At 39.5% G+C, this 27,704-nt stretch overlaps 1 protein-coding gene across 3 annotated transcripts in view; it reads right to left on the reverse strand.

Moving 5' to 3' along the window:
• Positions 1-357: 357 nt before the first annotated feature.
• lrig3 (leucine-rich repeats and immunoglobulin-like domains 3) overlaps positions 358-27,704 on the reverse strand; it is a 62,380-nt gene continuing 35,033 nt past the window's right edge. For all 3 annotated transcript variants that reach the window (XM_041216249.1, XM_041216251.1, XM_041216250.1), the window contains exons 4-19: positions 23,311-23,439; positions 21,941-22,084; positions 21,640-21,783; positions 21,078-21,221; positions 13,957-14,100; positions 11,741-11,821; positions 10,987-11,058; positions 10,501-10,572; positions 10,115-10,278; positions 9,570-9,890; positions 6,907-7,188; positions 6,219-6,668; positions 4,263-4,421; positions 3,699-3,845; positions 3,358-3,609; positions 358-1,092 (exon numbers count right to left, since the gene is read on the reverse strand). In XM_041216249.1, coding sequence (XP_041072183.1) covers positions 848-1,092; positions 3,358-3,609; positions 3,699-3,845; positions 4,263-4,421; positions 6,219-6,668; positions 6,907-7,188; positions 9,570-9,890; positions 10,115-10,278; positions 10,501-10,572; positions 10,987-11,058; positions 11,741-11,821; positions 13,957-14,100; positions 21,078-21,221; positions 21,640-21,783; positions 21,941-22,084; positions 23,311-23,439 — 2,950 coding nt within the window. In that variant the 3' untranslated portion in view covers positions 358-847. The remainder of the gene's footprint in view (positions 1,093-3,357; positions 3,610-3,698; positions 3,846-4,262; positions 4,422-6,218; positions 6,669-6,906; positions 7,189-9,569; positions 9,891-10,114; positions 10,279-10,500; positions 10,573-10,986; positions 11,059-11,740; positions 11,822-13,956; positions 14,101-21,077; positions 21,222-21,639; positions 21,784-21,940; positions 22,085-23,310; positions 23,440-27,704) is intronic.

The raw sequence follows: 27,704 nt of genomic DNA on the forward strand, positions 1-27,704 counted from the left end.
TTATGTTTTATATCAATCATTATAGTGCACTACAGCAATATAAACCACAGAAATATAGGCACCTAATGTTTAGATCACAAAACTTATCCCGCTGAAAGACAAATATCTATACTGCTACAGCTCCTTCATAAGGTACATATACTGCACTCTAATGCCAATGTTCATCATTTTAGGCTCAACACAAAATATCACACCTCTAAGTGCAAATTTTCTTCTTCTGTATGTTGTCAAGGTTACTCAGTCAACTTCAGCAGCGGCTACGCTGGGCTGTTAAGAGCATAATGCAAGTTATAAAGATTATGTAGTCAACAAACTCAAGTCAGAACACAAATACAACGGGCTCCTTTGGAAACATAGTTTAAAGCCAAATGTCATTTTATTGTCAACATAAATGTGCAAACAAGGCACTAAAATTCTGACCTATAGTCAGACTTAGCACCACATAGCTAACATGCTGTACCGCCAATGATAAATTCTAGCATACCAACAAGAAGTTTCAGTAAAAAAAAAGTATCCCCTATTATACAAACATAGGTAAAATACTGGTTAATTATTTACATAATTTACAGGTGAAAAATTTATAATATTCAGTAAAAAAAAGTATAAAATAATAAAAAATATAGCAAATTCATCATACTTCAGAAGGATAGTGTTCTCAAAATAAAAGCATACATTGGCAATGCTTCCTCTTGGTCCATCAGTTTATGCCAACCTACAACCAGTTCAAGATACAAGTATTTCCTAAATGAAAGAATCAGTTTCTGGAGAACTGAAGCAACACGGCTTTATGAGGTAGTTTGTTCCAAGTCTTTCTTTGGTACAATAAATTTCAGTGTGATGGTGATGTCTACGTATTAACTCTGTAAGGTCGAAATGTTGGAGTCCTGCATTTATCAACGCTGTGCTCATAAGTACTATTGTGTTGCCCAGTGACAGAAACTGAGGGATTTGCTGACTCTTCTTCAGCCTCAGAGTCAGTGTCCAATGAATCGTGAGGATTATGATGAAGAGTTAATGACTGAGATGCAGCTGCTTGGGTACAGTCAGAATAGGGATCTTGGAATGTTCTCCACAAGGGCTTTCCAAATGTCCCTTGAAACAAAAAAGAGGCAAATGTCAAAAAAGCATGAGATCTTCCAAGTTAGTTGCGCAAATTGTCAAACTGCTAATCTATATAATTTTGCTTTTACCACCAAGTTCTAAATATCAAATTTAGTTTTTGAAAAGCACATTTGCTGTTATGCAACATATATAAATAAAAATTTCAGAAAAAGACATGGGCCAATTTAGTACAAAACATCAAGAATGAAGGACAGTACTGTAACGCAGGGATTCAAGGGACGTGGGGAATGGGTGAGAAAGTGGAATTGAGGTAGAAAAGCAGCTGTGATCGTATTGAATGGTGCAGCAGGTTCGAGGGGCCAAATGGTCTACTCCTGCTCCTATATCTTATGTTCTCTGTACACACAGAAATACAAATGAACTACAAATTTAAAAAGGTCTAGCTAATGCATGAAACATTGCGTACTCTTTATCCTTTGCCTTGTTCAAACTTCAGAATAAAATTTACAGCAACCGCTTTTGCTGGCAACTGGAATATTATAACAAGTCTGAGGGTAACACACTTAATGTAATCTGAAAAATAACGAAGTAGTTCAATTTTTGTGGTGACAGATTTTACAGAAATGTAAATGGACCCTAGTAGTTCCAAGTGTGCTGGTTTTCAAAGGGAAAAAAGTCACACATGAAGTTACTTCTAAATCTACTAAAGGATTTTTAAGTTGGCGACATATTAGTGTCCGGTGGAAGATGGAGCCATAAGATAAATTCTTTCCCCTCCTTATCCAGTGGAGCAGAAAGGATCTGTAAATTTTTAATCCTGAACAAAAGCAGAATTAGGAAGATTCACTGAACCACAAAAACCATAGTGTTCTTTGAACATTATTCAAGTTTCCAGTTTAGTTTTATTGACACAAATCTTTCTCCCTTTTTCAACCCAAGTCCCAAAAAAAAAAAGCTCATGAGAAACTAGCATAAACACTGACACTGAACTGATGCTGCATCTAAAAGGATCTAGTTAAAAAGCAGTGCGTATCCTTTTTTCAATTAAATCTAACAGTCCAATTTTAGGTCTATATACTTTACTATAGAAATGTGATCATACATTGTAAAAAACAAGTTTCTGAACTGTTACTGACAGCTCCTCTGATACCAGTTTATTCAGCGAATAGCTGAACCTCATGGGCTTCTAAATTTCAAGTTACACAACAAGTTTATGACAAGGCAAGTGATTTTAGTCAGGCTGGTAAGAGCACTAGTTTGCCAAAAGAGCACTGGGTTATGGAAAAAAATTCAAACAAATTGACTTCTGCATGCGCGCAGCATGTATATTTTGTTAAAGAATGAAGAAAACATGAATGGAACAGCACAGCAAGATTCTCAGTGAAATTTACAAAAACACGTGCTTGTGCTTTAACTATCAAACAATAAAACAATTTTAAAAATGAAATCAGTGCTACATCACCTTTAAATATATTCTGATGAAAAAAATGGGCATTTAGGGCAGGATTTTCCCCTCGGTGGGTGGGAGCGGCTGCAAAACAGACCACCATAAGTGATCAGGCCCCAACTGCGATTTCCCGCTGGCTAGCCAATTAACAGAAAGACATGCTGAAATGTTCAGCGCTGTCGGGGTGGGGGTGGGGGGGCAGGAGGAGCGCGAGCGCTGGAGTCTGCGCGTGCGTGGGGGAGCACGCACTGAAAACTCCCTGAAGGCACAGAGCTACCTCAGGGGGCTCAAGAATTTTAAATACAAAAATAAAAGTTTCACACATGATATAAACATGTCCCCACGTGACTCAGTCACATGAAGAGGGACATAAAAAAAAATTTTTAACGTCAGTTTTTACAACTGTTTTTCTTTCTTAGTAACCGTTGGAAACTTCATCTTGCCTGTGGATGAGGTTTTGTAAAAAAATGCAAAGGTCGCTTGGCCTATTCGTCTGCCCGCCAACTGAACGGTTGTGTGTGCAGTGAAAAATAAAAATTAATTAATTGCTTAAGGGCCTTAATAGGCCTCTTAATTGTCGGTGGGCGCGCCACCATCTCTCGAGTGCACCCGCCGACTGAAAGATCGTGAGACTGCACCGTGAAAGTCGGGATGCTCACCCGAGTTCACCGCACATTATTTTACTCCCTTTCAGGTCGGGCATGTGCCTGCCGCAGGATGAAAAATTCTGCCCTTAAAAAAGGAATACCGCAATGGTTAAAAAAGTTAAAATTTGGTCACTCAACGTGCACGACTAGGCTTTTCATAATCCTGTCATTGTACAATCAGTAGAAAAAAAAAATACCTACCACCATACATGGTTGCTGGAAATTTTCCTGGATTTATGGAAACTGGAATGCTGACAGCAGATCCTTTGTGCAGAGTTTGCATAGAATTGAACAAGTTTGAATTTGGGAGCTGTACCATTATCTTTGCAATGGCTTGGTCGAAGGGGTCTTCTGGGGATACCTGGGTGTACTGACAATATTCTTTTTTCTTTGAATGTATGCTGGAATCATTGTAGGCACCTGCACAAGCTACCACCTGATCGGAGCTTCCACCTGGTTTGAATAACAAAATATTACAGTGAAAAACAGAGACGCAGCTGCAGTAATCTGGTTTTGTATCAAAGTACTTTACTTGCATTTACCTTGCTGATGGATTCCTTCCAGCGTTTCAGAATCATACACAATTCCTCCCATGTACACTGAGCCTCCTCGGTCCGGGTCATGAAAAACTAGTGGGTCGGTCAAACCTTCTATGTCTGTGTCACTTCCATTGTCAATGTGACAAAGATCTTAAACAAAAAAAAAAACATTTTCTAATCAAGCTGGTTCATATGCATTTGGTTTTATTTGTTCTAAAAAATCTTTTCCTGCACATCACTACCTTTAACAAAAGCCTCAAGAAAGGAAGTTACATTCATATAAGTGCTATCACATCTCAAAAATATCTCCAATCCCGCCCTGCTGCTTGCTACCAAACTGTTAAGGAAGCTTTTTTTTAAGAATATTTTCATCTTCCCTCCAAAAGACAGCCAACCAACTCCCTTGGAATACTTGTACGCGGAAGTCAATGCCCAAAGCATATAATTTTGGTTTAGCAGCTGGGACTCATGTGCGTACAAGTTATCAACATTCACTAGTTTTCAGTGCAAATGAAGGCAGTTGGATTATTGATGATTTTCCCCATGCAAATTAGTTTGAATGCTTACCATCACTTCCTCTGTGCTGAAGTAAATATCCATTCATAGAAGCAGTCATAAGCTGATGGTGACTTCCAGCTTCTGATCGTCCATACCCTTCCTGGTGATCTGATAGTGTTCCCTGGGATGATAAGTAGCTTGGGATATCTGCAGGTAAGTTTGTCTCATCTGTGAAACAAATATTATAATTTAAAATTATAAATTATCATAAGAACATACTTGTTTTAACTCAGTTTAGAAAACCTACCGAGTAAAATTCCTTAAAGTCACGTTAGGTGCCTTTAGTGCAGAACATATTTAGGTTCAATACATTTATGGCAAATGCGGCCAATTCTGAATAGGGCAAGTGATGGATAAATACTTTTGGAAATTACTCTGTAATCTCCTTTCTAAACAACACTCTGGTGTGTTATATGTAATTATTATAATCTCTTCTATGGTCTTATACCCTTGTATTAACCATAAAAATTACAACTTTGAAAGAGCCACTTTTTGTAATTTAGTGCGTTCAATTTGAAATCCACAAGACTACAAAATCATGTAATTCTTCCATTAAGGAAAATAAAGTAGCAGCAAGGTAAGAAACTCAGCGTGTGTATAAGTGCTCCATAAGAGGTGGCACTGAGTTCTGCCGGCCAAGGAGACCTGAATATGACACTATCACTTGCGTTAGGTTAGGCCAACTCACTGAGGGCAATGATGGGTACAAAACAATTTGTAGCTCCACTGGCAAAGAGGGAAAGTGTTCTTGTTTCTGGTCACTACTTGGTTCCTCCTATTGGAGGACTTTAGGGACACCAATGGAAGGCAGGGTCAGGCTGACTGTAATTAACCCCAGAGTCAAAAGTGAATGTCTACAAGAGCATGGTTTACAGCCTTCAGAAGAGAAAGAATGACAGGGAGGAATGAGAAAAAGTAAGCAAAGATGCTGGGTCTTTATATTGATCAGGGATAATGTCTAGTGATGCTGTAATATTATCTAGGTATGTCGTCTGTAATTGACAAGTCAGTCAATCTGAAAGAACAAAACCTGTTTTAAAAAAAGTTCATAAATATTAAAATTTCAAAGTGCTTTTTTATCCCTATTTTTCTTCCATATCATTTTTATAATTAAAAACTCAGAAGGTAGTTTGCTTTAAAGCAGACTGTTCTGCTTAAGGAACTGTTAGAACAAAAACAATATGTTTTACACTTGGGAATAAATGTTGAACATTCTGTCTCCAATGCCTTCAAAATACTGTAGTGTGTCATAACACAAAAATGCAAATACAGGTGCAAGCGATGAGTTAAATTATCTTGGGACCATTCCTGTTTTTATTTACTTATAATAAGGGTGGATGGGGAGGGGGAACAGGTTAAATAAAAACAAGAGTTTATAGGAAAAAGTTTGCCAGTTCCTATGATGGCTTTGTAATTCAATCCAGTGAATAGCTAAGCCTTACATGTTAGTAACATCTCAGGTTCAATCCCCAATACGTGTTGACTTAAATTATCTCAATGGGAAGTCAGAATACTACAACTCCCAGGATGTTTGCATGGGAGGGGGGGGGCAGAAATAAAAATCAGCAAGGATTTTCTTTCCCAATTGTTAGTATACATGCCTGGATGTGAAACAATTTTAGGATTAAGCTGGGTTGTGATCCTCCCCATTGGGGAATAGCATACCAATACTAACAGGTCAAGGTCCAGTCACAAATGACAACCACTTTTCTAGGGTGATCTCTATTTATGGAATTGTACCCTATCCCGGCAACACTGAATGCAGTCAAGTGGAGGAAGCAGGGTGGGCGGTGGTAAAAGAGAAAAGTTGCGAGAACCTCCTTTTAAAAAATGCAAGCTTTCTTATTATTATTTCCAATTCTTCTCCTCAAAATTAATAAGAATGGAAAGAGAAAGTTAAGATAGGACATCTGTGTTTTTAGTGTTAAGTAATTATAAGCTTACAAACACAAAGCGTGTTCACACCTGTATTTGTTACACTGCAGTCCTCACTCTTCCTTCTTGTATGGTAAATGATAACCACCCAGACTAAAGAAGTGCCAACCACACAGCAGACCACAGCTATGATTACAATTCCAATCGTAGACCATCCATCCTCTTCGAATGGTGCAGCACTCTGGGTAGAGTCGCAGTTTGGTATAGGAATGACATTTAGACGTATGTGGCCCCGCTCAGTTCCAAGGGTATTTGACATTTCACAGGTGTACTTCCCAGCATCTTCCAGGTTGGAGTCTACAATAATCAGCAGCTGGTTTCCAGCAGCAAAAAAGTGTCTTTCAGTCACTGTTAAAGGGCTATCATCTTTGGTCCAGTTTAATCTTGGAGGAGGGCTTCCAGCTGCTATGCATTGCAGAACCGCAGTTTCACCTTTTGCTACTGTTTTATCAACCAGAGGACGTACAAATGAAGGTGTTTCTGGATCAAAAAAACATACCATAAGAAATAAGAATCTATTTTGTTATTAACGTCACTCAAAAAGAGTGCATTGGCTAAATACTGCAGATCACACAAGCTGCAAAATATAATTTCTCAACTATGTTGAACTGAACATTTTAAGAAAACAAGACTTTCCCTGTTTTATATTATAAAACGAAATGATTTACTTATTTCTAAAACTTCTGTTTACATTTGTTAAATGACGACATTGACTCACCTAGTACAGTTAGTGTTGCATTTGCTGAAATGGCTCCAGCACTATTTTGAGCTGTGCAACTATAGATTCCAATGTCCTCTATTTTCACATCTACAATAAAAAATACATCATCCTCTGGCATAACATGCATCCTTCTTTCTCGTGCAGCAGGGAAATCAGTGCCACCATCTTTTTGCCAGGCTATCTGTGGCGTTGGATGACCAACAGCAGCACATTCTAAACGGGCCATAGCTCCTGCCCGAATAGTAAGATCTGTTGGTGATTTTGTAAAGGATGGCAACACTGAAAAGCACAAAAAGAGAAAATTATGGAAGATATTATTGGACATTAATGGACATCCGAATTCTATACACAACCATGAGTCTACTCACACCTTAACTACAAGTGAAATAAGGCAATAGAAAATGCCAGAAATATACAGCATCCATAGTAGAAAAGACAGGTAGTGAAGTTTCAGGTGTGTACGTTTCAACAGAGCAGATGACGTATCACTACCCATCTTTTTTCCTTACACAGGAAATATATAGCAAGCAGATCAGTCACTTTCCATGAGAAGCAAGACAGGTAGCGAGGTTTGATCTGTTCTGTGGGAGTATCATTGATTTCCAGCTGTGTATTTCTGCCATTTTCTGCTTATTTCAGATTTCCAGCAATTGTTTTTTATATGTGAACTTGTGAGAGACACACTCTCTCTCTCTGTCGCTCTCTCTTCCCATTTCTCCACCTCTTCATTCCACTGTGATTGATCCACTTCTGCTACTTGTTCCAATAACACTGACTGCCGTTTGTGACACAGAGGTGGCCAGATAATAAAGGAATAAATAGTTTCTTTCTCAGGTTAACTAGTAGGCAAAGCACAACATGTGTTGCTACAATAGAGTCAATAAAGCAGCAAATACCATCCAGGCAATTTTATTTATTTTTATTTGTTCATGGGATGCAGGCTTCACTGGCAAGGCCAGCATTTGTTGCCCATCCCAAATTATCTGTTAAGAGTCAACCACACTGCTGTCTGGAGTCACATGTAGGCCAGATAAGGTAAGAACAGGAGATTTCTTTCCCTAAAGGGCATTAGTGAACCAGATGGGTTTTTACGACAACCGACAATGGCCTTTCTTTTAACTCTTTCATGAGATGTGGGCATTGCTGGCTCAGCTAACACTTATTGCCCATCCCCAAATGCCCTTGAGAAGGTGGTTTTGAGCCACTTTCTTGAACCATTGTAGTCCATGTGTTGTAGGTACATATGCAGCTCGCCAAAGTATAGCATTACTGAGATTAGCTTTTAATTCCAGATTTATTAATTGATTGAATTTAAATTCCCACCAGCTGTTATGCTGGGATTTGAACCCATATTCCCCAAAGCATTAGCCTGGGTCACTGGATCACTAGTCCAGTGACATTACCACTATGCCACTGCCTCCACACAAATAACATGACATGAGAAAATTGCCTTCTAAGAGTACTACATAATAAAGTAATTTTAGTAATTAGTAATTGATCAAATTAACTGAATGAAGTATAAAGCAGGACACAGGATTACATTGTTGTTATACAAAGATTGCCAGTTGTGAAGTCATGGCAATTTTAAAATCAGTTTAGTACATAGTTAATGCTATTTCCATACTTTCCATTGATTATATATCGAAGTTTGAACACAATAAAATAGTGAAAGGCTTACAGGAATAAAAGACAAATATAAAAAAGAAAAAAAACTGCGATCTCAGAACACTGGTCCATGAACACAACTTGTCGATTCAAGAGAAACAGCATTATTTTTGAGCACACCCATTTTCTGTTAAAGCAGGCGTATGTACCAAGACAGTTGCTTCACAAGACCATCAGGATGGGACAAGAAAAATGCACATAAACGTTGCTGCCATTGTGACAAATGAGAACACATGTTTCTGAAATTCCTACTAGAGAAGGAAAAAGGGGTTCAAAATAACCAGCACTTATTGGCAAGGATTTCACTGTGCCACAAGTGCCAGCTTGGCTCATTTGGTAGCACTTTCACACTACAATCAGAAGTTTGTAGATTGAAACTCCAATCTAAGACTTCATAACACAATCCCAGCTGACACCCTGGTGCAATTTCTTGTATTTAAGTCTGGGATAGACAGATATTTAGTCTCTCAGGGAATTAAGGGATATGGGGAGTAGGCAGGCAATGGAGCTGAAGCCCATGATCAGCCATGATCGTACTGAATAGCCCAAAGGCCATATGGTCTAGGTCTACTCCTGCTCCCATTCCTTATGTTCTTGTGGGAATGCTGGTGGTGTTGCCTCTTTAAATCAAACATTAAAAATGAGGGTGCCTGATACTAATCAAAGAATAGATGCCCTGGCCATCATTCCTCTATTAAGCATCACCAAAAAAATTAACTGGTCTTTCATCTGACAAGCTGTTTGAGTGGGGGAGGGACAGGGGGAGAAATCCTGTGCAAAAAATGACTGCCGTCCTTGTTTATACAGAACAGTTCTCATATTTCAAAGTAATTAATTGTATGTGAAGTGTTTCAGATGTCTAAAGAGGTGTTAACAAACATTCCTATACTGGCTTTTGTGTGCTACGAAATGTTCAGGTGGAAAGTTTCAAATTAAATATATTTAAAACTATATACCAACATTAACTTTCAGCAGTGAAAATAGTTGATACATACTGTTCACAGTTAGCTTAGCTTTGTTGGAGTAGGAAGAACCAAAGTGGTTGGAAATGACACACTGGTATTTTCCTTCACTACTGAAATTCACATGTCGAAGGCGCAAGATGGTAGTATATTCCATTACTTCGCCACCTTGAGACCGAAGATGTGCATAGTTCTCAATCTCGCCATTATGAAGCACTTCATTATCCTTCTTCCAGGCAAATGTCATCGGCGAGTCACTGCTGCTCGCTGCTGAGCAGATAAAACTGACATTGGAATCCTTTACAGCTGCTTGGGTTTCAGGCTGTTCAATAATCTCAGGTTTGGGGAAGTCATCTGTGAGGAATCATTTTCCAATTAAATTTAAACTAAACAAAAACAAAAACCCACAATAACTGTGGAATATTTCAGTGTGATAATTTGTATATAGACAGATGCTTTATGCAAAGTTTGGATTAACAAGACATTTGAGAATAATTCACATTAGGCATATATTAACAATTTTTGGTTCTTAAATGATTTAAGATTTTAATTTGCATTTAAAAAAGCTCACCACTTACCACATACAAAGTCTTCTGGTTTGGTAGCAAATATACTTTTGCCTTTCAGCCACTGGGGATGAGCACAACTTGCATTAATGAATGGTTGAAATCCATTATCTGTCACCCACTGGTGCAGCCATTTTAGTTGGCAATCACAAAGGAGGCTTGTAGTGTTCAAATACCTAAAAAAAACAAATGCTCTAATATCATGCAAGTAAAATAAGTTCACAAAAGAAAATAATTCAAAAACGAAAGTTACGGCTTGTAACTAAACTGTACGAATAGAACTTTAGATATCAAACTGCAACACTGCAATCACTTTGCTTTCAATACACCCAAGAGAGATCCAAAATTTAGTTACAGCCCTTCATGTTACAGAATATTCACAATCATGTTTCACTTACAATTCATGAAGTTTCTTCATTTGAGAAAAGGTATTGCTTTGGACAGACATAATTGCATTATTGCTCAGATCACTGTAAAAAAAAAACAAAAAAGTGTACTAAAACGTGTATTCATGAAGTACAACACCCACAAAAATTTTCTCTACACAGTTAGTAATTTTTTTACTCCATATTACTACTCCAACTTTGTCTGATTTAAAATATTGGGTTAAAAACACTAAAAGAGTGACTGCGCTCAGAGGACTAGTAAGCTCTGATTGCTTAAAGGCTACTAATAACATAATTTGATTGTAAAGTGACAATAAGCAAAAACAATTAAAATCCACAGGTCTTTGGCATGGCGCAAAGTGTTCATCTCTACTTCGATACACTACAATTAATACACACTTAAAATGATCATTTACCACTTTATCAGCAAGTACATACTAATGATTTAACTGGCTTAAGCATTCAGCACCGTCTGTGCTGGAATTAAGAGATACTTACAGGTATTCAAGTGCATCCAGGCCAGAAAATGCTTTTCTTGTGATTGATCTAATTCGGTTTCCCTGTAGTCCCCTAGAGAATAAGCATTTCATTTTAATTATAGGGCAACAGAAATGTGCACATTTGAGTAAAATCAGCAATATTAACTGGGCTTTGGAATAGATAGATGAATCAAGCTTCACTTCATACAAAAATCTCTTCTATATTCTAATAAGAGACACATTTTGCAAGCAAGTGATCACACAAACTTTTTGTGAAATAACTATTGCAGCGCCATTTTGCTAACCCTTAGTTGAAAATTCTGAAACTAAAATCTGCAGTTGCAGGCAAGATCACTCTGTTTAACAAGAAATCCAATTTTGTTGCAATACCTGCCCTGTCTTCTGCACTATGAGGTAAAATGAAGTAATTTTTGTCTGACTTATTATTCAAGCACAATCCTGTTTTAGATTTGCAAAATAAAGCTCAGGGTCCTCAAATTCCAACAGCATCTCCAATTGCATGACTGTATCGAGCTGCCCTGATCAAAGCATATCCGCAGACATGCTTACTTTTCTCACCCTACAGCAGAAAGCCCTCATTACTTTCCATACCCATAGGGCTCACTGAGCCTGAAATAGTTTGCTTCAACATTTAAAGTCACCTCTGATCTATCTTTGCATCTAAATTCAGATCACATGCACAAAACATTACACTGAAAGCATCCTAGTTATTTAGTGATTATCCAATCATAAACAAAATAACCAGCACTTACAATTTCTTAAGTTGGCTCAATTCAGAGAAAGCCCCATTCATGTCCTCAATAGTCCACGATATTTCATTGTTTTTCAGATCTCTGTTTGGGTCGATTAAAAAAAAGGAATCAAAGGGAATAGATAAGTAAATGTTTTGTAAAATATAATTTGACTCAATGCTACATAAATTTAAAACACGGTGTCCGAGAACTCAAACTTACTTGAACTGAACTGTAAGCCACCTTTGATATTAATACAAATACATGTCATTTGCATAAAAAGGTTATATTTCACCGTGTTTGTTCAGTTACAAGCTTTTACCATCACCAAGCTATTAAAAGACAACTAAGTTACTGACCAGACCAGAATTATCTAAGCTTTAAAAATAAACTGCATAAAAATTTTATAGGCGAGGAGGCATTTTGAAAGTCAAAAATAATCCATTGCCATTGATAAAAGCTGCATAATCAATTTATATTGAAGACCGGTTAAGATGAATAGGCTCTTATTAATTCTTGTGGCACAAAAAGGGCCCACATGAAATTACACTGACTTAACTTCAAATGGACAACAGGTTCAACTATCCTTTCACCGGCCAGCTGAATGGCCCAGAGCCTTAATAATCATCTCCAGCTATACACCTGCCTTTTAATGGCCCTACAAGCATCATTTATGAGCTACCTTGGATTTTATATCCACTAAACCATGAAACAAGCTTTCAGAATGTTACCACTAATTATGTTATTGGCTCTTTTCAAACCTACTCAAAAAAGTACAAACATGAGGGGTGAAATAAGCTCTTACAACCACTGTACAAGCAGAACAGATAAGAAATCTGATTAGATAAAGCTAAGCAACAATCATCTAAGCTCCATTTCGATTGCTGGGTGGACTTGACAACAAATTAAGAGTTTCAACATTCACCTTTGTTGGCCTGTGAAGTCACCTAACCCAGGTGCAAGGTGATTATATTAGTCCACTACCAGCACACAGCAGTTAGAAGCAGCCAGTAGAACTACTTCCCAAATATTGCATGATCTGTTGAGTATATCCTGCATTTTCAGTTTTTGTTTATTCCCCAAGTAATGTTTTACCCCCACTCTAAATCCTGACAGTCCTGGCATTGGGTTGTGTGTTATACAGAGCAACAGATAGATTGAGTGGGCATAGTTATGTACGTTTTTCCCTTGCATTGGTTCTCTCACCACCTGCTGCAGGTCTAGTTTGGCAGATTGGTCCTTCAGGACTCTGGTTTAGCAGCATCACTACTGACCACACTGGCACTCTCGGTGATGGACATTTAAATCCCCCGCCTGGAGTAGCTTGCTACCTCAGTGCTTCTTCCAAGTGCTGTGGTAGGTGGAAATCAGCAAGTGGTTTCCTTGCCTGTTTTTGAACCGATGCCATGCAACTTCATGGGGTCCGGAGTCAATGTTGAGGACTCCCAGTGAACTTCCATCTGACTGTATAGCACTGTACTGCCGAATCTGGTGGGTCTGTCCTATCAGTGGGACAGGACATAACCAGGGATGGTGATGGAGAAATCTGGAACACTGGCTAGGAGTATGATTACATCAGGCTGCTGTTTGTCCAATATGTGGTACAACTCTCCCAATTTTGGCACAAGTTTACACGTGTAGTGAGGAGGACCTTATAGGGTCGAATGAGCAGGGTATGCCTTTGTAGCTTCTGGCACCTAATGGACGCTGACAAGCGATCTGACAATTTAGGTACAGTGGAGGGTTCTAGAGAGATGGTGCTGAGGTAGAACTGTGTACGTGCAGAAACTGATGCTTTGCTTTTGAATGCCGAGGGACAGCATCAAGATTGGAAATAAGAGGGGACAAAGATAAATCCAAGGGGGACTCCAGAAATTATGGTGTAGAATTGAGAAGAGAAGCCATCGAAAGTGATTTTCCAGCTGTGACTGGATAGATCACAGTGGAACCAGGTGAGTGCAATCCAACCCTGCTAGATGATAAAGGAGAATGTGGGGGTCAATTGTGCAAAGGCACAGAGGAGAAGGTTGAGGAGAGTTAGTTTACCACTGTCACACTTGCACATTGTTATCTGTGACATGGAGTTGTTTTGGTACTGTGGCGGGGCAGAAACCTGACGAGAGCACAAGCACCAAGAAAACATCTTGGCAAACATAGGCTGAAATAAACACTTGCGTTTCACACGTACACCATTATTATTTTCCTACAAACAAACAGAGGACATATATAAAACTTACAGGCTGTGTAAGCTGGAAAGTCCTCCAAAGGCACCATCAGCAATGTAGCTCACTTGATTGTTTCCAATATACAGCTGTGCAAGGAGGCTCAAACCAACGAAGCTGGAATCTTCTAGACGTGTTAACTCATTGAATGAAACATCTCTGTCAATGGGAAAAATAAATTGAGCATCATGAACAGCAAATAAAGGTACAAGGATCCATACTAGTTATACTTAAGTAATCTCAAAATCAATATCTTTCCAATGGTTCAACAAGATTTTCAAGTAACCTGTTGGACTATACAAACCAAAAACACATCAGGTTTGATCCCTGGTCAGTTCCAAATTATTCAAGTTCACATAGTACGGAAGCAAGGTCCATGTTTTGACCAGGGCTGTAGTGAGGTCTAGCGCGGAGTGGTCTTGGTGGAATCCAAACTGGACTCAGTGATGCCTCAGTGCTGTAATGGATGCTCTATTTTTTCCCCTCAAGGTAATACATCTAGTTTATAGTCTGCACATTCACTTTCTTTGAATGCCCTCCAATGATCTGTTACTGCTTGACCCTGCAATTGCTTTTTCCTCTCTATCTGTGCTAGATAAATTCTTATATCGCAGATTAGCTCTTCCCCAGTTGAGCATTTTTACTTCTGATCTCTTTTCAGTGATTCTAAACTGAATTATGCCGCGGCCACTGTTATACGATATCCTACCGTAACACACTCCAACTGTCGTACGGAAACAGATCCAACATGCTTCCTTCTTTGTTGCAGTGGAGATATATTGATCCAAAAGTTGCCTCTACTTATTTGAGAAATCCCTCTCCTTCCAAACCATTAAGGTAATGAAACACTAGTCTGAGAAAAATGCAAGTATCTCAACATCACTACTCTTATTTTTGTTACACAACTTTGAAACTTGCCCACAAATTTGCTCACCCATCTCCTTCTCCCTCTGTATAAAAAAAAGACTCCCAACCATTTGACAGTTCACTCTCTGTTCCTCAACTCAAGCCTAATAATGACAAATTATGGAATCCTTTTAGGACAGAACTTGTAAAGAAAAACTGGAGGGAGAGAAAAAACCCTTAAAAGATTAGATATCCCAGCAGGTAGCTAGCAGTGGCTGATTAAAACAATGGAGAGTACTGAAATTTTGTCAAATCTCAGCACAACCGCAACTGTTCAAGTTTGGACAGTCAGTTTGTTCTTGGGTCTGTTTTGTATTGTAATACTGTACCAGTGAGTCAGAAAGTTAATAGGAGGGTTTTGCTTCAAGGCTCATTATTACAATACATACTAAATTGCCCCACGAGAGACCAGAGTTTAATTCTACCCTGTTTAGTAGGATTGCTTTTATATCATTTTACTAATTGAGATTCAGCTCCTGATATTACACTGTGAAATCAATATTCTGCAGCATGGCAGCAAACTTGTACACCCAGTTTTACCAGCTCCTAAAAATGTATATCTGTCTTAAAATGACAGATCATGTCCAAACAATAAACAAACCCAAGTATTAACATGGGATTCTGGATTATTAGTAATGCAGCAAGGGATTAGAGTGGATAGGCGGACTAAATAGACAAAGGACGTTTTCCTGCCTGAAACTGTTGCTATGATCTTTGTACTAGCAACAGTCTCCATTTAAACTAAAGCAACTCATACAGGTTATGTAGTTGGATTTTGTGCTCTTGTGGCACGGTGAGGGGGAGGCACTACAGAAACTGAGTGGTCCACTAGCTACCGCTGCTTCAGCTCATTGAGTCACGCGTCGGCTCGCCAATTAGTAGCTGCCCAGCAGGAAGGTGGCCAATTAGATGTGGAAAGGGGCAGCCGCTCCACACCCAAATCAGGCAGCAGAGGGGTTATGCTGTAAACAGGAAGTCGGTCACGGGTACAAATTTAAAGGCCCTCTGTTCTCAATATCTGTTTTTATTTGTAAAGAAGGTTCAAAATGGATTTAAAAATGAGTTGAAACAACACTACCACCTTCCCCAGCAGAATTTGTTGCTACATTCAGCCATGGTTCTGGTTACAGGCCTTTTCTTCTGCCCTCATGCTCCCTTGTCACAGCTGCCAGAAAAAAATGACCAAATGTTTTCAAGCCCAACACCTGAAAAATGCATTGGGCGATGAAAAATTGTGGGCGACCGGGTCATTACTAATTAATTGCTACTGGTAATTACAAAATGGCAGGCGGGCTACCAATTTCTGTGCCCGCTCACCTGCCATAATTTTGGAGGCTGACATGATGATGTCACATTGCAAACCCGACAATATCACGCCCTACTTTGCACTCATGTGGGTGGGTCGGGGGCAGCCATAAAAACAGCCCAGTGTAAAGATTGCTGTAATTTTGCGCAAATTCCGTAAACTAAGCTACAATTGGACAAGCAACCCATATTTGCTGGTTAATGTGTAACTTTCTCATTACAATGCTTGTTTAATGTTAACAGCCCCAAAATACCACAGGTACCCACTTCTCTCCAGCACTAGCATCCCCACAGGGGTGTATGGTCAGTAGGGTATTCGTGACTGGCGGATGAAAGGATCACTTCAAGCACTGATTCTACTGGGACACTGTCTGCAACAAATTCCCATTACCCTTCCCCAGACTCCAAAAAGTTTTTGGTAAAAGGATTTAATGCAGGAATTTAAAGAAGGATTTTTTTTTTTTTAAAAAAGAGGCCCAAGCCATTTGCTAAACAGCATTCAATATTTAACAGTAGCTCTGGTTCTCTAAACTGCACTCCCTTTGAGCACAGCTTCCATGCTAGAATGTGGAGATTAATGTCAATTAACCACAATTTATCCATTATCAATGGACTAATTTCTAAACACTCATGAAAGTTATCTTCACAAAAAAAAAGGCTTTATACACCATCATTACATCATTGGGACATCTCAAAACAGCCCCAAATAAACCCTAGCCGTAGGGTAACTTTTGAGGTGTAGTCATTTCTGTTATTTAAACAAATACAACAACCTAGATTCTCCCACAAGAAGAAACATCCTCCCCACATACATCCTGTCAAGACCTCTCAGGATCTTAAAGGTTTCAATTAAGTCCCTTATAGTCTTCTAAATTCCAGCGGATACAAGCCTAACCTGTCCAGTCTTTCCTCATAGGGCAACCTGCCCATTCCTGGCTTTAGTCTAGTAAATCTTTGCTGAACTGCTTCCAACGCATTTACATCTCTATTTAAATAAGATGACCAGTGCTGTACATAATACTTCTCACCAATACCCTGTACACCTGAAGCATAACCTTGCTACTTTTATAATCAATTCCCCTCACAATAAATGATGACATTCTATTAGCTTTCCTGCTGTACCTGCATACTATCCTTTTGTAATTCATGCACCAGGACACCCATATTCCTCTGAATCTCAGAGCTCTGCAATCTCTCACCATTTATATAAGCTTTTTTTTTATAATTCTTCCTGCCAAAATGAATGATTTCACATTTGCCCACATTAAACTCCATTTGTCAGATCTTTGCCCACTCACAACCTATTCATGTCACTTTGTAGCTTCCTTACGCCCCTTTCACAATTTACTATCCTACCCATCTTTGTGACGTCAGCAAATTTAGCAACCATTCCTTCCGTCCCTTCATCCAAGTCAATTATATGAATTGTATAAAGTTGAGGCCCCAACACTGATCCCTGTAGCACACCACTCATTACATCCCCTGCCAACCAGAAAAAGACCCATTTACGCCAACTTTGTTTCCTGTTAGCTATCCATACCAATATGTTACCCCTTGCACCACAAGCTTTTATTTTCTGCAATAACCTTTGATGTGGCACTTTATTAAATACATGTAAAGGTTCCCCTTTATCTACAGCCCATGTGACCCCTTCAAAAAATGCCAATAAATTGGTTAAACATGATTTTCCTTTTACAAAACCATGTTGACTCTGCCTGGTTGCCTTGAATTTTTTTTTGAAGTGTCCTGCTATAACATCTTCAATAATAGCTTCTCACGTTTTCCCTCTGACAGATGTTAGGCTAACTGGCCCATAGTTCCTTGCTTTCCGTCTCTCTCCCTTTTTGAATAAAGGAGTTATATTTGTTATTTTTCAATCTAAAGGAACCTTCCCCCAGTTTAGGGGGCAGAATTTTTAGTTGGGCAGGCGTGTGCGATCGGCAGGCCTCGGAGCGGCCTCGGAATGGACTGCCCCCGACCAAGATTTCACGCTGGGTGGCCAATTAACAGCACACTGAGATGCTTAGCAATGCCAGGAAGGGGGCAGAAGAGGGAGAGGGGAGGGCATTGATGTAAATATGGGTGCGGGGGAGCATGAAAGCTCCCTGAAGGCAAAATACCTGTTTAGTTCATCCACTATCTCCCTACTTTCCGTTATCAATTCTCCAGATGCACTCTCTATAGGACCAACGCTCACCTTGTTAACTTTTTTCTTATTTAAATATCCACAGGGCAGAATTTTGCCATGGTCGGGTGGGCTCGGTGGGGGCAGTCGGGAAGCTGACTGCCACCAGCTATCGTGGCAGGGCTGCAATTTCAGGCAGGCGGGCCAATTAAGGCCCACCCGCTGTGAAATGCGAGTGGCAGCGCTCAGCGCTGCCTGTGCAGGCAGAGGAAGGCAGCGAGCGTGAACGTCGCACATGCGTGTGAGTGCACGCTTAAAAATCTCCAAGGCGCAGAGCTGCCTCAGGGAGATGAAGTTTTCCAAAAAAAAGATTTAAAAAATGTTATAAAACCTGTCTCCTCATGTGATTCTGTCACATGAACAGGGACACGTTATAAATGAAGTGTAAAATGTTTTATTTTACTGTTATTTGCTATTGGAAACCTCATCCCGTCCTTGGTTTCCTAAAACGTGTAACGGCCGCTTGGCTTTTTCGGCTGCTCGCCAACCTGTAAGGTTGGACGGGCAGCAAAAAAACGTGGGTTATCTTCTTGATGGTCTTAATTGGCCTTTTAATTGTGGGTGGGCTGCCGATTACCGCACGTGCCCACTGAACTAAATATCGCGGGACTTCACGTTGACACTGGGACGCTCGCCCGATGTCAACGCGCGTCATTTTACATTCGAGCGGGTCGGGCACGTGCCTGCCTGCCGAGGTAAAAATTCTGCCCATAGAAACTATTACCATCCATCCTTATATTACTAGCTAGCTTTCTCTCCTACTCTAATATTTCCCTCCTTATCAATCTTTTTGTCATTTTTTGCTGGCCTTTATATTCTTTCCAATCTTCTGACCTGCCACCTGTCTTTACATAATTATATGCTTTTTCTTTAAGTTTGATACGGTCTTTAATTTTTTTTTAGTGAAACATGGATGGTGGGCCATCTCCTTGAAATTTTTCTCTCTCATTGGAATGTATATATTCTGTGTATTCTGAAATATCCCTATAAATGTCTGCCACTGAACTTCTATTGACATATCCCTTAACTTCATTTGCCAGTTCACTTTGGCTAGCTCTGCTTTCATGCCCTCAGAATTGCACTTATTTAAGTTTAAAATACTAGTCTTGGGCACACTTGTTTCTCCCTCAAAATGAATGTAAAATTCAATGTTATGATTGCTGCTACCTAGGGGTGCCTTCGCTATGTAGGTTATCAATTAATCCTATCTCGTTGCACGATATCAGGTCTAGTATAGCCTGCTCTCCGGTTGGCTCCAGAACGTACCATTCTAAGAAACTATCCAGAAAACATTCTATGAGCTCCCCACTTATGTTACCTTTACCCATCTGATTTTTCCAGTCTATATGTAAATCAAAGTCCCCCTTGATTATTGCTGTATCTTTCTGGCAAACTGCCATCATCTCTTCTTTTATATTCTGTCCTACTATGTAGTTACAATTAGGGGGCCTGTACATTACGCCAAGTAACTTTTTGCCTTTATTATTTCTCATCTCAATCCAAACCGCTTCTACATCCAGGTTTCCTGAACTTAGGTCATCCCTCTCTAATGTGTTAGTACCATCATTAATTAGTAAAGCCACCCATCCAGCTTTTCCTAACTTTCTGTCCTTCCTAAATGTTACATACCCTTCAATAACCAGGTCCCAATCTACGTCATCCTGTAGCCATGTCTCTGGAATGGCTATCAGAGTGCAAATAGAAATAAGTAAGTACCATATCAATTCATCTGTTTTGTTTTGAATGCTACGTGTTACATGTTAGATACAGAAAAAGTTTTGTCCTTTTTGTAGCATCTAGCCTTATCTGCTGATTTATTCTTAGATTTGTATTCTCTGTCCCTTCCTCACAGTCTGTTTATCATTGTCCATATTAATACCTGTCTCTCTTGCCTTGTCTCTGCTCTTGGGTTTACCACATCTTCCTAAATTTGATCCCTTGCCCCCACTATTCAGTTTAAAACCCTTTACTTCCCTAGTTAGGCGGCTCGCGAGAACACCAGCCCCAGCATGGTTCAGGTGTAGAATGTCCCAACGGTACAGATCCCACTTTCCCCAATACTGGTGCCACAAACCGCAAACCACAACAGTCTTTGAGCCACGCATTCATTTCTCTAATCCTATTTGTTCTATGCCAAGTTGCAAGAGGCTTAATCCAGAAATTATTACCTTTGAGGTTCTGCTTCTTAATTTGGTGCCTAACTCGTCATACTGACTATGCAGAGTCTTCTTCCTCATCCTGCCTATGTCATTGGTACCTACTTGGACCATGACCACTAGATCTTCCCCCTCCCACTGCAAGTTCCTCTCCAGCCCTGAGCAGATGTCCTGAACCCTGACACCGGGCAAGCAACAAAGCCATCTTGCTCTTTGCTACATAGGACAGTGTCAATCCCCCTTACTATACTGTCCCCTACTACCACTACATTCCTTTTTGCTCCCCCAACTTGGATGGCTTTTCAGTAAGATGTCTAGTTGCTAATCATGTTTTACATATTAAAGGATATTAAGCTAGTGCAAACTTCATTTAAGTTGACAGTTGTTAAAATTAGAAGTAGAAAAAGAGCAGCATAACCAACAAGTCATTTGTGGTTTGAAAAGAAATCTTGTATCTTACCTCTTATAAGAAGCATTGCTTTGGTCATCTTCATAAAAAACTTTATGAAAAATACTCACAAACACAAACCTAACGTTTTGGCTTTTGTCTACACTGAAACTGGAATGGAATAAAAGCTACTCACAGCTCACTGAGTTTCTGGCAGAACTCCCAGGCATCTGGGTTGATCCTGTTGATGGCATTCTGGCTGAGGTTAAGTTGCTGCAACATGAGCAAGCCATACAACCATCCTTTCGTTACTTCTGTTAAATTGTTAAAATCTAGTTGTCTGGAAAAAAAAATTAACAACAACATCAACTTGCATTACCCTGAAAAACAGGGTTTTATTATTTCTTTTACCTGTTTGTTACACGTTTAAAAGCTTGGCAAAGGCAATTTAAAAGAGCGAAGCCATGTGGCTGGAGTCTCTGGAATGAGAGTCAATTGCCAAAGCTGCTAGGCCAAAAAGGTAGAAAGCAGCTCATTTTACAACCAAGTTTTTTTTTTTTTACATATTTTGCTGAACCGAGTACTTGGTTTAAAAAAGAAAATGTTTTTTGGTTAAAACTCAAATGAAGTGATTTCATAACCTGTGAACATCCGAACATAAAATCTTTTACTGCATCTACGATTCACAAATCAATTCTATTTTTGGTTTATGAATTGTTCATATAAAACCATGCTAAATAATTAAAAGCAGTTCTTACAAGGTCTCAATGTTACTCAGTCCCCAGAAAGCTCCATCCATGAGTTTAGTAATGCCATTTCTTTGTAATCTAAGAGATTTCAAAGCACTAAGTCCTTGAAACGCAAGGCCGTCCACTTTTTTAATCTTGTTGCGGCTGAGTTCTCTGCAACAAAATAAAAATTAAATAAAGAAAGACTGGTATGGCAGAGCAACAAATTTTTCCATTTTAAACAAAAATTAACAGGGGCCGTAGAATTTGAACATTTAAACCAGAAATTCATTCGCTTTTTTTTTGCAATTTTGACATAAAATGAACTTACAAGTGCTGAAGATGTGGCAGCTTAAACATCTTGGAAGGAATAGTTGAAATTTTGTTCCGGTTTAATTTTAGGACTTGAAGTGTGTTGGAAAGATTGTCAAAGCAACCAGGATCCAGAGAAGTTATTTTGTTATTGTTGATGTACCTAAACAATAACACACTCATGATTAGGGATCTGTGATCTGTAAAACTACACCAAAGACATTTGCAGAAGCGTTCACTGAACAAAGTTAATCTGATTTCTTTAGTTCTTCCTCCTCCCCCTTCCAAAAATATCTTAAAAAACAGATGTCATTCCACATTCACATCCAAAATCTTAGCTTCAATCCTTAGAGCAGGGCCCTCTCACCAACATGTAAAATGACGCTCAGTGACGTGTACAAGATTATGAGGGGCATGGACAGGGTGGATAGGGAGCAGCTGTTCTCCTTAGTTGAAGGGTCAGTCACAAGGGGGCATAAGTTCAAGGTGAGGGGCAGGAGGTTTAGGGGGAATGTGAGGAAAAACTTTTTTACCCATAGTGTGGTGATGGTCTGGAATGCACTGCCTGGGAGGGTGGTGGAGGCGGGTTGCCTCACATCCTTTAAAAATACCTGGATGAGCACTTGGCACGTCATAACATTTAAGGCTATGGGCCAAGTGCTGGTAAATGGGATTAGGTAGGTAGGTCAGGTGTTTCTCACATGTTGGTGCAGACTCGATGGGCCGAAGGGCCTCTTCCGCACTGTGATTCTGTGACATCGGGCGGAAGCTGATCTGTGGTTGATTAACTCATTTATCTCAGAACTAGTGCTGTAAATACCAAATGGGAAGAGCTGGGAAGTTCCCCAATGTAATGGGAAAGTCATTATTAGTGACTCAGCTCACCAATGTGTTTTCTCCTCCAAATTCACTGTCTTCCTGTCAATACACCTCCAATACATATTCCTGGCCAACCGTGCCATCTCTTCTTGCCTCTCTGCCAATCATGACCCTCCTTGATAACCAATCCTAATATTTCCTCCATTGGTTTGAAACCCACTTGTTTTTATTACACCTCTGTGAAGAGTCTTGGGACATTATTCTACATTATATTAAATGCACAAAATAAATTCAAGCTTTTGTTGTGGCTACTTTTTACATTTGTCGTTACTAGCATGGTGCTCAGGGGAATGTCAGAAAGCATTCTTCGAAGGGAAATTTAATGCATTAAACAGGGTTTTGCCTGGTGAAAGGCAGCCTGCAAAATAAATAGGGTCCTATATTTTGAACGAAGTCAAGTTGAAAGGCTCCAGTTTTCTCTGCTTAAACTGAAGCGTTACTTATTTGCTAAGCAGAATTCTTTCAGCATGATTATCAGAAAATGCGTTCGAAACTATCCAACATACTTACAGATATCGAAGCTGTAGAGGAGGGAATGTATTCAGTTCAAAAATGTGATTGTTACTGAGATCCAGTGTTTCCATTGACTGAAATGGTGTCAGTTGTTCAGATTGTACCTCGACAATTTTATTATTAGACCTGCAGAGAAATCAAAATCAGCTGAACAAAATCTACTTTTACAAAAACATAACCTCTTGAAATAACGCAAAGTACCATACTTATAATTAATTTACATTTAGTATGAAAAAATTAAATAGAACATTATTTTCGGTAATTATAACCTTTTTCCTGTCAAAAGTGTGGTGTAGCAAAATAGCATATATTATAGGTGTAGACAAATTTGGAAAAATCCAGATTGTTGTTGCACTCTGAGAAAACAAATATCTTCTTAACCAAAACATGGCAGCTTGAGTTCAGAAGGCTACAAAGACTGTAGAGCATTGAAAAAATTTGATAACTTATTTGTGGCAGGATGCAACTGACTGGCTCTCTCTGGGTGCTAGATCTCCAGCCACAGTCCAGCATGTCTCAAACTGGACCAGGTTTCCCACTAGAACTATCAGGCGACCAGCCAGCTGCCATGGTACGCTTGCTTGGTTGGGGGGGGGGGGCGGGGTTGGTATTTATTTCAGAAAGGGAAATCTTACAAAAGTTACAGGAAGAAGATAAGACAATGAAGAAGGTAAAATGGATAAAGCTTGAGAAAGCCAGCAAAGGTGTGTGGTCCAAATGGTCTCCTTCTGTGCAATAGAACGATGATTCAAAGCTGGATAAGTGCACGAATAATTTGCATTTATATAATCTTGACATATCTAAAATTACTTGCAAGCAATGATGAACAACTCTGAACTGTAGTCACTTATGTAGGCAATGATTGGAGCCATTTCATGCACAGGAAAAATTCTAACAGCAAATTTAAATGAGTAACTAAATTAATCTGCTGTCTGATTATATTGATTGAGAAAACAGCAGTAGCCAGTTTGCTCACTGCTCTTCTTCAAATGCTGTCATGAGATTTTGAACATCTCATCTAAAGAACAGCATCTCTCAGTGCGTTGCAGTCAGTCATTATTGCATTGCAGCTGTAATGCACAAAATGCACAAAATTGTGTGCTTGGATTGAGGCTTGAGTTGACAAGCGGCAAGGTGAAATTTCCACCAGAGTAAAATTACCAATCTGTAAATGTATAAAACAAGAAAAAGAAGTACTGTCTGTATCTCGGTCTAGAATTGATTTCTACTAACTCAAACATCTCTGGCTCAGCATGAAAACCTCAAATGCTGACTGAGCAGTTTTACTCCTGAAATTTACCCATAAATAGTTATTGGAATTATTTTAAAAGTACATTCAAATAAGTTTATTACAGTTTTCTTTTACCAATGCTCAATTGATAGCATCATGAATGATCACCAAAGGGGATCAATTAGAAAAATGTACAATTTTCCACCATTTTAAATTTACATAACTAGATATTTCTAAAACTTGCACAAACCATTTATGGATGCTTACTTGAAAATCTGATTTATTTATAAAGGGAGTTTATTTATGCTGGTATAAGCAAGCAAAATGCAACACCGATTCAATATATTCTGTATAACTTCATGGGTTACAGCTGGAATTTATTTCCACATTTTATTCAGTTCCAATAGCAAGTATTAAGCTTCCGATTAAGTTGTCATTTTTAGGCAATTACATTTCACACTAAGCATGTGCACATTCCATTAATGATGTTAATGGAGATTCTGACATGCTAATATGTTAAAATTATAACTTTCAAAATAAACGTGTTCCTTTAATACCAGCATTCAGGCTGGTATTCACGAGCATTGGGGCAGAATCTTCTGCCTGTTGGGCGGGCTGGTCGGGAACAGGGCTGATCGCCACCCGCAATCGGCTGCGCGCCACCATTTTACATGGGCGGGCCAATTAAGGACCACCCAGCATGCGGGTGAAAGAGCACAGAAATCTCCGAGGCATGGAGGCTGCCTCAGGGAGATTAAGTTCAGTTTTAAAGTTTGGAGAAAAGAATAAAATTATTCAGACATGTCCCCTCATGTGACAGTGTCACATGAGCTGGGACATGTTTATGAATCATCAAAAGTGTTTTTACTTCTTTAATAAAACCTTCATGAAACCTCATCCCACCCAGGGAAGAGGTTTCATGCAAAACGCGAAGGCCGCTTGGGTCTTTGCCTGCCCGCCAACCTTAAGGTTGGACGGACAGCCCCGTCAATTGCCTAAATTGGTTCATTAATGGCCTTAACAGGCCTTTGACAGTTCAGCAGGTGCATAGGTGACTCCAGCAGACGGCCACTGAACGAAGGATTGCGATGACGCGCGGTGACTTCAGGACGTATGCCCGACGTCACCTCACGTCATTTTATGTGTCGGCGTGCGGGGCTCACCCCCGCAGGCCAAGGAGAAAGGCCCTTGGTTTACCATGGCCAATACAGAACACATCTTCCTCTCTCCTCTAGCTCTGAAGAATAGTCTTGAAACATTAACTGTGTTTCTCTCTCCACAGATGCTGTCAGACCTGCTGAGTTTTACCAGCATTTTCTGTTTTTATTTCTCTCTCCTCCAATCTGCTAAGTGCGATTGGGTGGGGGGGGGGGGGGGGGTGTTGTTTATTTTGTATTCAAGCTAGATGAAAGATTAACTATTTTAAAATTACACAAACAGGGGGAGGCTAGGAGGGTGGGGAGGGGGAAGAAATACAACCCTGCAAGCAGTAATCACACAATCCAAACAACAGGGATCTCTCCTCTGATGTTCAGGAACTACTGCATCAGGTGATGGAACAGTAAACTAAAGTGAGCTCGAAAACTCTCAGCTTCAGTGCCTGGCCTACTCAGTAACTCATCCAAGTCCACAGAGCATTGGGTTTGCTTCAGTGTTCCTAGGATAGGATGAGGGAGAGAAAAGAAAATGTTTTTTCTTGGTCACTAGCCAGTGGTTCTGCTACAAATACCTGTGTGGACAGGGTCACCCTAGCTCCAACTGGCCTCTATGGCTGAACAGACAGCCAATATTTACTGTGCAGTCAGTTGTGAAGAGCTATCATCATCACCCATGGAACTGTATCGGTACACAAGCTGCAACTTTTGTGAGAAGGCAAGGATGGATTGAAGGGGAAAACTGCACACACAAGGGAAAAGAAACAGAATAGACAGTTTTCTATACATTTTCCAAATATACATTAGAACTATAGAATCTTACAACATGTAAAAAGGCCATTTAGCCTGCCAAACTTGTGCTGGCTCTATGAAAAAGAGCTGTCCAATATAGTGCTACACCCCATCCTTTTCCGCATAATCCTGCAAATTAGTGATCTTCAAATACTAGCCTAATTATTAAAAGCGTCAATGATATCCATTTCTACCACTCCAAGTAATGCATTCCAAATCTGAATAACCCTTAATTATTTTAAATATACAACTTCTGATTACTGACCCACGGTGCAAATAGAGCAAGGTGCAAAAAAATTATAAAAACCTTTCAGAATTTTGAATACCTTTATGAGGTCTCACCGTTCCCTTGCTGCTCTAGGGAGAACAATCCCAGCTTCTCCAATCTCTCCATATAACTTAAGACCCTCATTCCTGGCAAACCTCCTCTCTACCCTTGCTAGGACCTTGACACCCTTCAAATGTGCTGCCCAGAATTATACACAATACTCCAGCTGAGGATTAAACAGAGGTTTATAAAGGTTTAGCATGACTTCCTTGTTTTTGAATGCAATCCCCCTATTTATAAAATTAACAGTTCCATGCACTTTAACTGCCTTAAAACTTATCCTGCCACCTTCAAAATTTATGAATATACATCTCTTCCGTTCTTGCACATCCCTCCAAACGGTACCAGTTAGATTAACTCTCCATGTTATTTCAACTAAAGTGCAACCTTATCTACATTATTTGACTTGCCATGTGTCTGACCATTTCACCAGACTGTGTTCATACTGAAGTCTGCTACAATGCTCACTATCTACTACGTTGCCAAGTTGTGTATTGCCTGCAATCTTCAAAATTTTAGTCTCTATAACCAAGTCCAGGTTATTTATATAGACGAAAAGAATAGTCCTTATGATCCTTGGGGAGTCCCACTGCATACTCCTCTCCAGAAAAGCAGGCATTCAGCGCTACGCATCACCTCCTATTGCCTGGTCAATTACGTACCAAAGTTGCATTTTTGAATAAGCTGGTTATGTGATACTTTATTAAGTGCTTTTTGAAAGTGCATATATACATCTTCTGCATTACCTTTACCATCCCTTTCTGTTACTTCAAAAATACTCAATCAGATTACTCAGCCAAGATTGTCTATTAACAAATCTGTGCAGGCTGTCTTGTATTAACCCTTGCTCCTTTAATCTCATTGCCTGTTTCCAAGTCTCAATGAG

The sequence above is a fragment of the Carcharodon carcharias genome, chromosome 21 (assembly GCF_017639515.1).
Source record: "Carcharodon carcharias isolate sCarCar2 chromosome 21, sCarCar2.pri, whole genome shotgun sequence".
In the NCBI taxonomy this organism is placed as follows: Eukaryota; Metazoa; Chordata; class Chondrichthyes; order Lamniformes; family Lamnidae; genus Carcharodon; species Carcharodon carcharias.